The sequence below is a fragment of the Bufo gargarizans genome, chromosome 4 (genome assembly GCF_014858855.1).
Source record: "Bufo gargarizans isolate SCDJY-AF-19 chromosome 4, ASM1485885v1, whole genome shotgun sequence".
Classification (NCBI taxonomy): Eukaryota; Metazoa; Chordata; class Amphibia; order Anura; family Bufonidae; genus Bufo; species Bufo gargarizans.
In genome coordinates, this window is record NC_058083.1 from 457,963,127 (window position 1) to 457,977,178 (window position 14,052).

At 47.7% G+C, this 14,052-nt stretch overlaps 1 protein-coding gene across 1 annotated transcript in view; it reads left to right on the plus strand.

The window, feature by feature from the left end:
* MCM8 (minichromosome maintenance 8 homologous recombination repair factor) overlaps nt 1–14,052 on the plus strand; it is a 58,768-nt gene that overhangs the window by 28,167 nt on the left and 16,549 nt on the right. Inside the window, exons 9-13 of the mRNA XM_044290857.1 lie at nt 1,377–1,575; nt 3,631–3,661; nt 5,452–5,592; nt 6,055–6,196; nt 12,413–12,608. Coding sequence (XP_044146792.1) covers nt 1,377–1,575; nt 3,631–3,661; nt 5,452–5,592; nt 6,055–6,196; nt 12,413–12,608 — 709 coding nt within the window. The remainder of the gene's footprint in view (nt 1–1,376; nt 1,576–3,630; nt 3,662–5,451; nt 5,593–6,054; nt 6,197–12,412; nt 12,609–14,052) is intronic.

The window sequence follows — 14,052 nt, forward strand, 5'->3', positions numbered from 1 at the left end:
TTTCACACTAGCGTTCGATCGGATCCGTTCTGAACGGATCCGCTCATATTAATGCAGACTGTGGCTCCGTTCAGAACGGATCCGTTTGCATTACCATGAACAAAAAAATAAATAAATAAAAACTATTTTTTTTTATTTTTTATTTTTTTTTCATGATAGTGCAAACGGATCCGTTTTGACTTTACATTGAAAGTCAATGGGGGACGGATCCGTTTGAAAATTGAGCCATACTGTGTCAACTTCAAACGGATCCGTCCCCATTGACTTACATTGTAAGTCTGGACGGATCCGTTTGCCTCCGCACGGCCAGGCGGACACCCGAACGCTGCAAGCAGCGTTCAGGTGTCCGCCTGCTGAGCGGAGCGGAGGACAAACGGTGCCAGACTGATGCATTCTGAGCGGATCCGTATCCACTCAGAATGCATTAGGGCTGGACGGATCAGTTCGGGGCCGCTTGTGAGAGCCTTCAAACGGAACTCACAAGCGGAGCCCCGAACGCAAGTGTGAAAGTAGCCTTAGTGCAGTGTTTTTCGTTACTCACAGGGTTATATGTGGACATTTTATGGTGTATCCACAGGATACATCATAAATATCCGATTGCTGTAGGACCCACCTCGTGGACCTGTATGTGTCTCCAGAACAAGGCCGCGTACTTTGGCTGATATGAAGGGGAAATACAGTAGCTGTGCATGTGCTGCCTTCTCCTTTCACTTCTTTGGCAGCTCACAAATAGCCAAGTAAGACGTGAAACCACATACTTGTGGATATTTGATAAATGTCCAGATGGGTATACCCAGCCAAGCCTGATAAAAATCCAGTTCCTCAAGTCACCATGACAGTATACCAGCTGAACTTGTTAGCTAGGCAGAATGGTTTTAGTAACAGCGCATGTTGTACAATGTAGATGACAAGCTCGCATCGCGTGCAGCTCCTCTAATTTGGGATGGAGTGTAGTACCTACCGGGTAAACCCTTTGAAAGCCTAAAATCCAGTGGGGAAGTTTATCAAGACTGACGTACACATGCACCAGTCTTGATCTCTCTGCGCTGGTGTGAGATACGCCTAATTTATTAAGAGGCAGATGCCCTGCCCTCTCCCGCAAAGTCTGTCCTTTTTTTCTTTCCACTGTGGTAAAAAGTGGTAAGAATCCTAAAAACTCACAAATTATGGTGCGCATATGGCATGTTCTATAATGTGCACCCTTTTTTTTACGCCACAATAGCGGTGGAAGGGGCTTATTAAATGTCCACCAATGTGTTGCTTCCTAAACGACATCATGTTTCAGTGCATTTTATTTGTACATTTTATTTCAGTACATTTTTTCGTGTACTACGTTTTTTATGAAACGCATGCCTTACATTTTATATTCTATACAGGAGGATTTAAAAATAAAAATAATAAATGTATGTTCCTGTTATACATTGAGGCAAATTCTGTCAGCAACAGCAAAGGCCACAAAACTAAAGACACAGATGAAAGTGTCGGTCATGGAGCCGCCATGGACTTCTCCTTAAAAGACCTCTATGCTGTTCAGGAGATCCAGTCTCAGGAGAATCTTTTCAGATTAATAGTCCAGTAAGTATGCTTCTTTTAGTATTTCTCGCTGACTGATGTTAATGATTTATGTGTTCATTAAAATTGAAAAGTAGAAGCTTGCTTTACTAAGCAACCTTCAGCTGTAATCGCATCCTCCCTCCCAGATAGGACTATTGCTGATGATTTATATTTAGGTCAGACATTTAATTTATCTGCAAGGTTTGTTTGATAGAGGCGGAGGCCGCAGATCAACCAGTGAAAGGAAATCCTGATACAATATCTGCAACTAATTTCACATTCTCTCCAGAACTGAAGATATTTTGTGGATTTTTATTTTACTTTTAGACTATTAGTATTTATACAAAAACAAAATAATCAAATGTATGTATGGCATGCTAAAGGGTTGTCTCGTGAAGACTACCCCTCTCCACATTAGGCCCTATGGACCTCATAGAGGAGGAACCTGAATAGAGAGCCACTCTATTAGAGCAGCTCATGTCCTGGCAGATTTGAGCCTTCTTTCCATTACATAGATGACTTTTCATCTGAATGGCCGCCATTAAACAGTTAGAGAAGCTGGATGTGGCCTTTCCCGACAAAATCAGCTGTTTGCTGTTTCGGTGTCAGAAGTGGGAATTCACTGAAAGAATATAATATCACGAGAAGACAGTATCGAGTATATCGCTCTTAGCAGAAACCTCTGGCATCAACATTAAAACATTAACTTTTATTTTAAATAGTCTAAAATATGAAAATTTTGACTATTGAAAATAAAATCTATGTTTTAAAGGGGTTGTCCGGGTTCAGAGCTGAACCCGGACATACCCTTATTTTCACCCCGGCAGCCCTCCTGAGCCTGGCATCGGAGCATCTCCTGCTCCGATGCGCTCCAGTGCCCTGCGCTAGATCGCGCAGGGCACAGGCTCTTGTGTTTTCAATAACACACTGCCGGGCGGTAACTTCCGCCCAGCAGTGTGTTCGGTGACGTCACCGGCTCTGAGGGGCGGGCTTTAGCTCTGCCCTAGCCGTTGTACTGGCTAGGGCAGAGCCAAATCCCGCCCATCAGTGCCGGTGACGTCACCGGGCTGCCTGTCAGCCCCATAGAGAGCCCGGTACGTCACCGGAACTCAGAAAAATGCCTTTGCCCTGCGCGATTTAGCGCAGGGCAAAGGAGAGCATCGGAGCATGAACTGCTCCGATGCTCATGTCAGGGGGGCTGCCGGGGTGAAAATGGAGGGATGTCCAGGTTCAGCTCTGAACCTGGACAACCCCTTTAATTGAGAGGCTTTAGGCTCTGCCAACAGTGATATATATGTGTGTCAGAAGTGGGCTCTCGGGTGACCACAGGCTGCATCTTAAAAGGTATTTTCTGTGATGAGACAACTTTAAAGGGAACCTGTTACTGGGATTTTGGGTATAGAGCTGAGGACATGGGCTGCTAGATGGCCACTAGCACATCCGCAATACCCAGTCCCCATAGCTCTGTGTGCTTTTATTGTGTAAAAAAACAAAAACTATTTGATATATATGCAAATTAACATAAGAGTCATATCTTACTTGTGTGACCAGAGAAGAGTCATATTTTCAAGCTCTGACTCATCTCAGGTTAATTTGCATATCTATCAAATGGGTTTTTACACAATAAAAGCACACAGAGCTATAGGGACTGGGTATTGCGGATGTGCTAGTGGCCATCTAGCAACCCATGTCCTCAGCTCTATACCCAAAATCCCGGTGACAGGTTCCCTTTAACACAAGTGGGATACACAAGGTTTTTCCACAATTGTGACTGCTCGGACTCATGTATACAGCACAGTTGGAGCTTTCTACACTGCACAACACTAGCTGGGAGAGATGTATCAGAATTGGTGCAATGGCAAAGTGGAGGATTTGCCCATTGAAACCATATTCTTCTACAAACTAGTAAATGGCATCTGAGAACCTCTCATTACAGCGTCCGTGATCCTTAACCTTCAACACAACCGTTTTCTCAATGTACCGTTCCATTTCATTGTCAGTTAGTGATATTGGCCAATGGAAGTCATCAGTTACCACCATTTAATTAGTCTCATTATCATTTCTTTTTCTTTTTAGCTCACTTTGCCCTGCAATATATGGACACGAGGTAAGCCAATCCAAAATACCTATGCAAGGACCCTATAAAGAGTACCTGTCTGCATTATGCCCTGTTATATAGAAGAAATGGATCATCCTTGAACACCGCTACGTGTCTTAAACGTACAGGAAAAATTACACTTTACTGGCAGTTTTCTGGAATCATTGTATTGAAATAAAATGACACACACCTGTCTATGCTGGCATTCTGCCCTATTCTTCTCCCTGAGCAGGCTCCCATTTCTCCTGCTAAAACACACTGGGAAGCAGCTACTATGGACTAAACAGGGCTTGACCACAAGTCCGTGTGCTGTCCGCAATTTATTTGCAGACCCACTGTTTTCAGTGGGCCTGTGGTCTGCATTTTTCGGAACGCACATACGGATGTGGAAAACACACGGATTATCCCATGTGATTTCCACTTCCGTATGTCCGTTTGGCAAAAGGATAGAACTTGTCCTATATTTGTCCGCAAAATGCGTCCTTAAAAAATGGCTCCTTAAGGGTCCATTCACACATCCGCAAAATGGGTCCTCATCCGTTCCGCAATTTTGCGGAACAGGTGTGGACCCATTAATTTTCAATGGGGCTGGAATGTGCTGTCCGCATTTGCGGATTCGCACTTCCGTTCCGTGAAAAAATAGAACATGTCCTATTCTTGTCCGAAATTGCGGACAAGAAAAGGCATTTTCTATGAGAGCGATGGCAATGTGTTGTCCGCAAAATGCGGAACGCATATTGACGGTTTTTCGCAAAACACATACGGACGTGTGAATGGACCCTAAAAAAATGTGGATGCAACGCAGACTGCATGCTTATTTTGTGGATCTGCTATTTGCAGACCACAAAATTTATATCGTCGTGTGCATGAGACCTAAAGGGGACATACGGTTGTCGGTGATGATTGTCATCAGAACAAGGATATTAACTGTGAGAATTTCAAACTTTTGTATTTTACCATCTTTCTTGACACACCATATCTAAAATTCTGTTCATTACATTTACTTTATTTAAATTCATTAGAATACTTAATTGCAAACATTTATGTTATACCTCGATGCAGAACATGCTTAACATAGTAACTCCCTCACTCGATATACTGCAGTAAAGCAGGCCATAGCGTAATTGTTGGCAGATCCAGAAGTCAAGGAAAATGAATGGGACCGGTTGGATTTCAAATTGTGTAATCCTAGTGCTTTCTGCTTTCTTCATAGAAATACCGTGCATTAGTCTGGTCTTAGTGGCCATGTTGGTGATGGTGCTTCAAAAAAGGGAGTCTGACGACTCTGTAAGGCTACTTTCACACTAGCTCCGTGATGGATCTGCAAAAACGCTTCTGTTACAATAATACAACAGCATGCATCCGTCATGAACGGACCCGGTTGTATCATGTCTTCTAAAGCCATGACGGATCCATCATGAACACCATTGAAAGTCATTGGGGGACGGATCCGTTTTCTATTGTGTCAGAGAAAACGGATCCGTCCCCATTGACTTACATTGTGTGTCAGGACGGATCCGTCTTGCTCCATACCACAATGCGGACAGAAAAATGCCGCTTGCAGCGTTATTCTGTCTGCGATGGGGACGCAACCGAACGAAATGCATTTTGGTGCATTCTGTTTCGTTCAGTTGAGTTTTGTCCCCATTGACAATGAATAGGGACAAAACTGAAGCGTCTTCTTCCGCTGTTGAGATCCTATGACGGATCTCAATAGCGGAATTGAAAACACAGATGTGAAAGCAGCCTAATATGTTGGTTTCTTCTCGGATAAAGATACTTTATTTTATATTTTTCAGGTGGTAAAAGCTGGTCTGTTGCTTGCCCTTTTTGGAGGTTGCCAAAAATACGTGGATGACAAAAACAGGATTCCGATTCGAGGAGATCCCCATATACTTGTGGTTGGAGACCCTGGATTAGGAAAGAGTCAAATGTTGCAGGTATGGATGGCCTTTTTCTCTAGCAGACAACTATAATGGCATTTAGAAGATGCTCCCCTCCTCCTTGACCCAGTATACCATTTCATGCAAAATAGAAAAAGTAGCTAGATATTGATGTTGGTCTCTATTGAGACCATTTGTGGTCACCTCTTGCAGCTTTATCACATGCAGATATGAGGATTGCACTATTTGTATGCCTTTTAGACTACTACTTCTTTGCATGGGCCCTATCATGAAGCTGTAATTTAAACAGTAATTGATGTCCTCACGGACTTCTGAATGGGGAGGATGGCATGTCAGTAGGATGTACCCACCTGACGTAATGTCATATCAGTCTGGTTGGTAGAAATGACTCAAATGCCTGTAGGCCAGCTAGTCCAGTGTTAGATGTATTTACACAGACAATTACTGAATGGAATTAAAGTTAATAAAAGTGTGATGTATATCATTGTGTATTTGTAGGCCGTGTGTAACGTCGCACCCCGCGGCATTTATGTATGTGGAAATACAACCACCACGTCTGGACTGACTGTGACTTTATCCAGAGACAGCGCTACAGGAGATTTTGGTTTGGAAGCTGGGGCTCTTGTTTTGGGGGATCAAGGTATGAATCTTGCTCTTAAATTTGAAACAAATTAAAAAAGCGTGCATCCCTATTTGTGATAAAATGTACTTGCAGACAGATCTTTCTCGCTTGTATCATTGGACACAGGACCGTGGTTATAGCTGCTGCCGCCGCTAGGAGGCAACACTAGGCTAAAAAGTGTTAGCTCCTCCCGTCGGGTATATCCCCTCGAGCCTGGAGAGAGTATATCACTTTTTAGCTTAGTGTCGTAGGAGGCAGACTTCCCTGCTCTGCAGAGTCTGCTATTTTTTATGTTTCCTTTTCAGGCTGGGAGAACAGGGCCGCCTGGCCTCCCCGTTCTCCCCGGGTCCATGGCCTTGGTCGGCTCCCCTCCCAGTACAGCTCCCCCAAGAAGAAAAAGAGGAACAGGGCAGCCTCGCTCACCTGCCTACTGCCAGCCAAGGGTCACCTGGATCTGGCCTTCCCTCCTTGCCAGCTTCTTACCACTTCAGTGCCAGCAGCTGAAGAGGTGACCCTGCTGGACCCACTGCGGGAGGGTGAACAAAAGAGGATAAAGATGGGGTATGTAGTATTCTCCCCCTTTCCACCCTTGTCCGCTCCCCTCCTTCCCTTTTTCCCTCCCTGGGGCCCAAATGTTCTCCTCCCTTGGGTGGCCCTAGCTCAGGGGGTCTTGGGGTCGCATCTCCTTCTGGCGGCCGCCTGGAAGTGTCGTTTCCGGCTGCCCGCCCCTCTAATTTCGGCCCCAGTTCCTTTTTGGGCCTATCCCGGTCGGCGGCCTTCCCAGTCCCCGCATGCCTCGGCCCCTTTTTCCTTCTTCTCTGGGTAGTCTCCGTTGTGGGCCCTTTCTCCCGGTCAGCCCCCACTCTTCGCGTTCCTCCTTTAGTTTTCAGCCAGCCGGAAGTGCTTCGCAGCCGGCCACTGCGTGCCTTGGGCTCGTTTCCTCCTCTGGTGGGGTCTCCGGCGTGTGCCCTTTCTTCCGGGCTGCCTCTGCTCCTCCCGTTCCGCTGCTGTTTTTTCGCCGACCAGAAGTGTGTCGCAGGCCGGTCGCAGCAACTAATTTAACGTCCGGTCTCAGGGCCTACTAGGCCTCATTTTCTCTAGACCCTCCTCCTACGCCACCGAACACTCCTAGGAGGACGGGGTGGCCTCTTTATCCCGCACTGGCCCTGGGAGAAGCTGGCATTCCCCTCCCTCTTCACCTCGGTCGGCAGGAAGATTTAGAGGGGGACATCAGCACCTGGTTCCACCTGCAGCTTTTCTAGTAGGACAACCCTATATCCCTACGGCCCTGGGACCAGCTCTTAGAGCCATGTCCGAACCCACTCAAAATGCAAGCTCAAGTTTCCTCACGGCCAATCGGACTCCCTGTGTACCGCATGCCGTGCACCCAGACCGGCCCTAGCCATCCCTCCCGAGAAGCTGCACTGCCCCCTGACCGCGTGGAACCGGATTGGGCCCGCGCCCTGTCCCGGGCAGTAGAGGACCTATCAAAACTTTCCCAATCCACCCTTTCTCTCATGGTTCGATTGGCTGACCAGTCCTCACCTGCGCATCCCGCGCCATCCTCGGGCGACCAACTTTTCCTCTTCTGACGCCTCGGTGTCTCCACCTCCTCCGAGGCCACTCTCGAACATATCCTCCCTCACAGGCGAGACACTGTCCGAAGGGGAAGTACTTGATTCAGAATCAGATCTGGATCAGAAACAATCTTCTAAGATTGCTTCCATGGTAGATAGCCAGGTTCAGTACGACTCTCCTTCGTCTAGCCGCCAGGGAGTTTCGTTTCTCCGCCTGAGACAAGCCCCTAAAGCCTTTCCCTTGCATGACGATTTTTCAGTCGTCATTGCCAAGGCATGGGACCATCCAGATTGTCCTTTCAGCGCTTCGAAGCATCTCGGTCTGTTATATCCCTTTCCGCCAGACCTGGTCACGAAATAGTTGTCCCCGCCCAAAGTAGACCCGTCTGTAGAGCGTCTCTCTAAGCATACCGCTCTCCCCGTGACCGATGACACGTCTCTTCAGGACCCCGTGGATCGCCGCCTGGAGCCTTTTAATAAGTCCGCCTTTGCGGCGGCTGGCTCCGCGCTTCGTCCCATTTTTGCCTCGGCGTGGGTGCCTAAGGCGGTCTCTGAATGGGCCCTTCGCCTGCACCAGGACATCGTGGTTGATCTTCCCCCGGCAGACCTCCAGTCTTTGGCCCTGCAGATCTCTGAGGCGGGGAAGTACCTCTACAAGGCCTCTTTGGATGCTGGTGCTCTTGTTATCCGCTCTCGCGGTCGTCTTACGGCGCGAGGTGCGGCTTAAAGTCTGGGAGGGGGGTTGGTTCCTCCTTTTTCAGGAAGTTTGGCGGTCCCACATTTTCGACGAATGGGTAATCAAGATAGTAACCTCGGGTTACAAGATCGAGTTGGCCTCCACCCCACCGGACCAATTCTTCCTCTCCCAGTTGCACAAAGACCGAGTTCAGGCCGCCGCCTCAGAGTGGTCTCCCCAGTTCCGCTTGTTTATTCAAACCCCAAGAAAGAGGGATCAGTTTACCCGGTGCTAGACCTCAAGTTGCTGAACCGGTTTGTCAGGGTCCAGCACTTCAGGATGGAGTCTCTCTGCTCCGTGGTTGCCTCTCTGGAACGGGGCGAGTTCCTTTCCTCGGTGGACATTCAGGACGCGTACCTTCACATTCCCATTGCTCCCGCACATCAGAGTTTTCGGTGGTGTCTCACCACTATCAGTTCGTGGCTCTACCCTTCGGCCTAGCAACAGCACCACTCGCTCCTCTCCTCGCCCTTCTCCATTCCAGGGGCATCACCCTGATCCCCTATCTGGACGACATCCTCGTCAAGGCTGCAACCTTTGATCAGAACGAGGACAGTTTACTCGTCACCCTGGACACCCTGGCACGTTTCGGCTGGATGGTGAACTTCCAGAAGTCAGCACTGCATCCCAACAGGCGGATTACGTTCCTCGGCATGATCCTCGACACGACCGCGGCGAGAGTCTACCTCCCTTCGGACAAGCGGTTATCCCTTCATTGGTCGGTTTGTCTTTTCCTCCGGCGCAGACGTCCATCGATACGGTTTTGCATGCGAGTGTTGGGAACAATAGTCTCTTCCTTTTGAGGCGCTTCCGTTTGCGTAATTTCACACTCGTCCTCTCCAGCTGGCGATCTTGTCGTCCTGGGACAAGACACAGAGTTCCTTGGACCATACCATTGCCCTTCCTCCGCAGGTGTGGTCAGACCTCAGGTGGTGGCTCTCGACTCCGGCAAATCCTTTCTCTCGGTCTCATGGTCGGTCATCACCACCGATGCCAGCCTCCTCGGATGGGGCGGAATCTTTCCACCTCGGACAGTCTAAGGCAAATGGTCTCTGTTGAAATCCAGACTGCCCATCAACATCCTGGAACTTCGGGCCATTTATTTGTCCCTGTTTATTGGACTCCTCTCCTTAGGGGACTGCCAGTCCGGATCAAGTCGGACAATGCCACAGTGGTGGTGTACATTAACCACTAGGGAACAACACGCAGTCGGATCTCTCAGCACATGTACAACATTTACTTAAATAGTGCCACTAAAATTTGTTCCTTGAGACCAAACTATGCAGGGTGTATATATGTGTGTGTTTTTAGATTCAGTGGCAGACCGGCAGGGAGCTCCGCTATAGGAGCTAAATTATAGCAAGATAGGAAGGTTGTAACAGTTGTCAGTCAGAGCGCTCTGAGGCTAAAGTGGCTACAGACTATTAGAATCAGGACGCTGCTGTGAAGAAACATAAACAGTAGTTCGCAGACTATGAGAGGGAGCCAGCCTGAAGCCACTGAGAGTTTTAGTCTGTTACAGTTTTTGTGATAATTTTTTATAAGATTTTAAAGGTAACATACTGTATAAATAAAAGAAGTTTTAAATAAAATAGCACATAAAAAAAAGGATGTAGTTAGGTCTCAAGGACCAAATTGTGATGGTAGAGTCGTACAAAATTCTAAAGTGGGCGGAGAAACATGTACCAGCGCTATCGGCAGTCTACATTCCAGGCGTAAAGAATTGGACGGTGGACTTCCTCAGCCGGAAGACCGTGGTCTCTGCACCCAGTGCGCAGTAAACGCACTGGTGGCCCCATGGGACGGCTTATCCCTCCTGTATGTCTCCCCCCCCCCCCCCCCCCCCCTCTCGGGTCCTTCGACGGTTTCAAGAGGGAGGGCATCTAGACGATTCTCATCGCCCCAGATTAGCTGCGCTGAGCCTGGTGCACCGATCTCATCCTTCTCAGGGACCCGTCTTCCACCAGCATTTAGAGTTGCTACGTTTGACTACGTAGCTATTGAAACCGCCATTCTAAAGCGTCAGGGTTTTTCCGATGGAGTTGTTCGCACCATGATTAAGGCCAGGAAGCCGACGTATACGCCAAGTTATATCACAGGACTTATAAGTCTTTCCTGTGCTTCTGTGCGGACCGCCGCCTCCCTCCGCTCAGTTTCTCCCTTCCCGCAATCCTCTCCTTTTTGCAAATGGGGCTGGATTTGGGTCTTGGCCTTAGTTCCCTAAAGGGGCAGGTGTCGGCGCTTGCAATCTTTTTCCAGCAACCTCTGGCGCAAAAGGCCCCGGTTAAGACCTTTCTCCAGGTGGTGGATCACACTGTCCCTCCTTTACCCTCTTGGGATTTGAACCTTGTGCTTGGTTCTCTCCAATCAGTTCCCTTCAAGCCTCTTGACATGGTTTCTTGCCACATTCTTTCCTGGAAAGTGGCCTTTCTGATAGCGGTCACCTCCATCAGGCGCTTGTCGGAATTGGCGGCGCTCTCCTGTAGGGAACCCTTTCTTATTCTGCACCAAGATAAGGCGAGCTTCGTCCTGTGCCTTACTTTCTTCCGAAGGTAGTCTCCGCCTTCCATCTCAACAAGGACATCGTTCTTCCCTCATTTTGTCCCTCGCCTTTGCATCCTAGCGATCGGGCCCTCCACCAGCTGGACGTGGTTCGTGCCCTGCGGACTTATTTATCCGCTTCAGTCTTTTCGGCGTACCGATGCTCTGTTTGTTATTCCTGAGGGTCCTCGCAAGGGTTTGGCAACTTCCAAAGGGACGATTGCCAAGTGGATCCGCTTGGCCATTGCTGAGGCGTATCGCTCCTGGGGCAAGGCTCCGCCCCTCTGTATCACGGCTCACTCGACTAGGGCACTGGGCGCTTCTTGGGTCTGTTTCCACCAGGCTTCCGCTTTGCAGCTGTGTAAGGTGGCAGCCTGGTCTTCCTTAAACATGTTTAACAGGTCCTACCAGGTGCATACCTTTGTACCAGGTGCATACCTTTGCGTCGGCAGATGCCACTCTGGGTCGCAAGGTCTTGCGGGCTGTGGTATGTTAGACTCCTGCGACTGTGTCGTCCATGGGTGTGTGGTTTATTCCCTCCCCGTGGACTGCTTTGGAACGTCCCACGGTCCTGTGTCCCCCAATGATACGAGCGAGCGAGCGAGAAAACAAAATTTTTGTGGACTCGCCTGTAAAATCTCTTTCTCGCTGAGTTCCCTGGGGACACAGCTTCCACCCGTTGTTTTTGTTTCTAATTTTGCCGTAGGCGACGGCAGTTGATTAACTGGTAGGGTCCTCAGTTTTGGGTTCGGACACACTGGTTATTGTTATGTTATTTTATTTCTGATTTATTTTCCTCCTACTGCTTGTGCACAAACTAATATGCTCTCTCCAGGCTGGAGGGGGTATAGCCGGTGGGAGGAGCTAACACTTTTTAGCCTAGTGCCGCCCCCTAGCGGCGGCAGCAGCTATACCCACGGTCCTGTGTCCCCCAATGAACTCAGCGAGAGAGAGATTTTACAGGTGATTCCAAAAATCTTGTTTTGTCCCAGTTCATATGACATCTGATGTATATGTCCAGGGTATATGCCTGGAAAATCTCCCAGTCTATATGCCATACCAGACATTTGCGAAAAGAGTATTTTTGGCGTTTGTTTAGCCAGTATGTGTATCTGCAAGAAAAAATAAAACACACCTTTTAAATGGCTCCTTGGTCTTCGACGTTACGATTCCCGTTCATATGACTGCTACACATAGTCACCAGTTTTAGCAGTCATATGCCATTCATGGAGGCCATTGATTGGCTGCAGTGGTCATATAAACGATGAACAGCTCAATGTTTGTATATATTGTGTGTATATGTTCTGGACAACTCTCCTGCTTCCATTTTATTCTTTTTTATTTTATTTTTTATTTATATAATTTTTTTTTAACATTTAGGTGTATGTGGAATCGATGAATTTGATAAGATGGGTAACCAGCACCAGGCTTTATTGGAAGCCATGGAACAGCAGAGCATTAGCCTTGCCAAAGCTGGGATTGTCTGCAGTTTACCAGCCAGGACATCTATAATCGCTGCTGCCAACCCCGTGGGAGGACACTACAACAAAGGCAAGACTGTCTCTGAGAACCTCAAGTAAGTGAAGCAGTTCTATTATTGGAGGAAGGAAACATGATCTGCAGTGATTTTCTGTTGCTGCAGTTTGTTATCTATGTTTGCAGAAGCTGTCTCAGTATAAGAATACCAGGGGTGCTGGGAGGTCCATGTTGAAGCTTACACATAATCCAAAGCCGCCTCTCACCCTGTGTAGCTTTTTACTATTTTCCTCCAACACAACCCATTGCGTTCAGAGGCTCCTGGGTAGGCGTTTGGGAACACTTGAGGACCTTTTTCAATACACATGCAAATTAAGAAGTACACTTAAAGTGGTTGGCCACTTTCTGGCTACTTTTGACCAATCGTAGGTAGGATGACTATATGACACTTACTAATATAGCCTTTGTTGATTTTCTGTGCCATTTACTATATTTCATAAGTCATGCCCCCTTGCTGGGCATATCTTCTGTGCTGTCCACACAGAAGACCTGTCCATAAGATGGCTGCTGATGGAGGGTCAGGTGACCAGGCAAAAAAAAAAAAACTCCAGACACCTCACTCAGCCTTCTACACTGAAATACACCACATCTGCCATCTGCACTTGCAATGTTGAGAGTTTAGTGCTGGTGTTGTGTGTTTTAGTGGAGGAGACTGAGTGATTTGCCTGGTCACATGACCCTCCAACAGTAGCCATTTTATGTACAGAACTTCTGTGTGGACAGCGCCAAAGACTCTACCAACAAGGGAGAATACCTCATGAAATATACAAAATTGTGCAGAATATCAACAAAGGCTATATTAGTAAGTGCCATATAGTCCTCTTACAAACACATTTGTCAACAGCACCCAGAAAGTGGCCAACCCCTTTAAGTAAGTGAAAAGTGAAAACACGGAACCTTACAACAGGACGAATACAGTGAATTCAGAAAGTCTTCAGACCCTTTCACTTTTAGTGTTTTGGTTGGAGCTAAAATAGCGGTTATTATGGCTACTCTGTGACTGGGAATATTGATAGATGTTAGGATATACTGTGATTGTATCGGTAATTGTACATATATTAAACCTTGTGGCATCATACCCAAGAAGACTGGAGGCTGTAATCGCTGGCAAAGGTGCTTCAATTAAAGGGTTTCTGTCATCAGAAAAATGGTTATGTAGCCGGCAGACATTGGCGATGTGCTAATGTCAGCAGAACATAACTGTATGACTTATATCTCCCCGCCTGCCGCCGCTCGCGCTAAATAATTACTTTTATAATATGGAAATGAGCCTCTAGGTGCTAGTGGGGTGTTGCTGCAGCTCCTAGAGGCGCCATCTCGCCGTTTGTAAAGGTGATTGACATCCTCGGTCTCCTCTATGCCCTGCAAATCCCGCTCCTGCGCCGTCCATTTTAGTATTAAAATGCCGCCCTTCACTCACTGCGCCTAAGACTAAAATGAACGGCTCGGGAATTTGCGGGGCATGGAGGAGACCGAGGATGTCA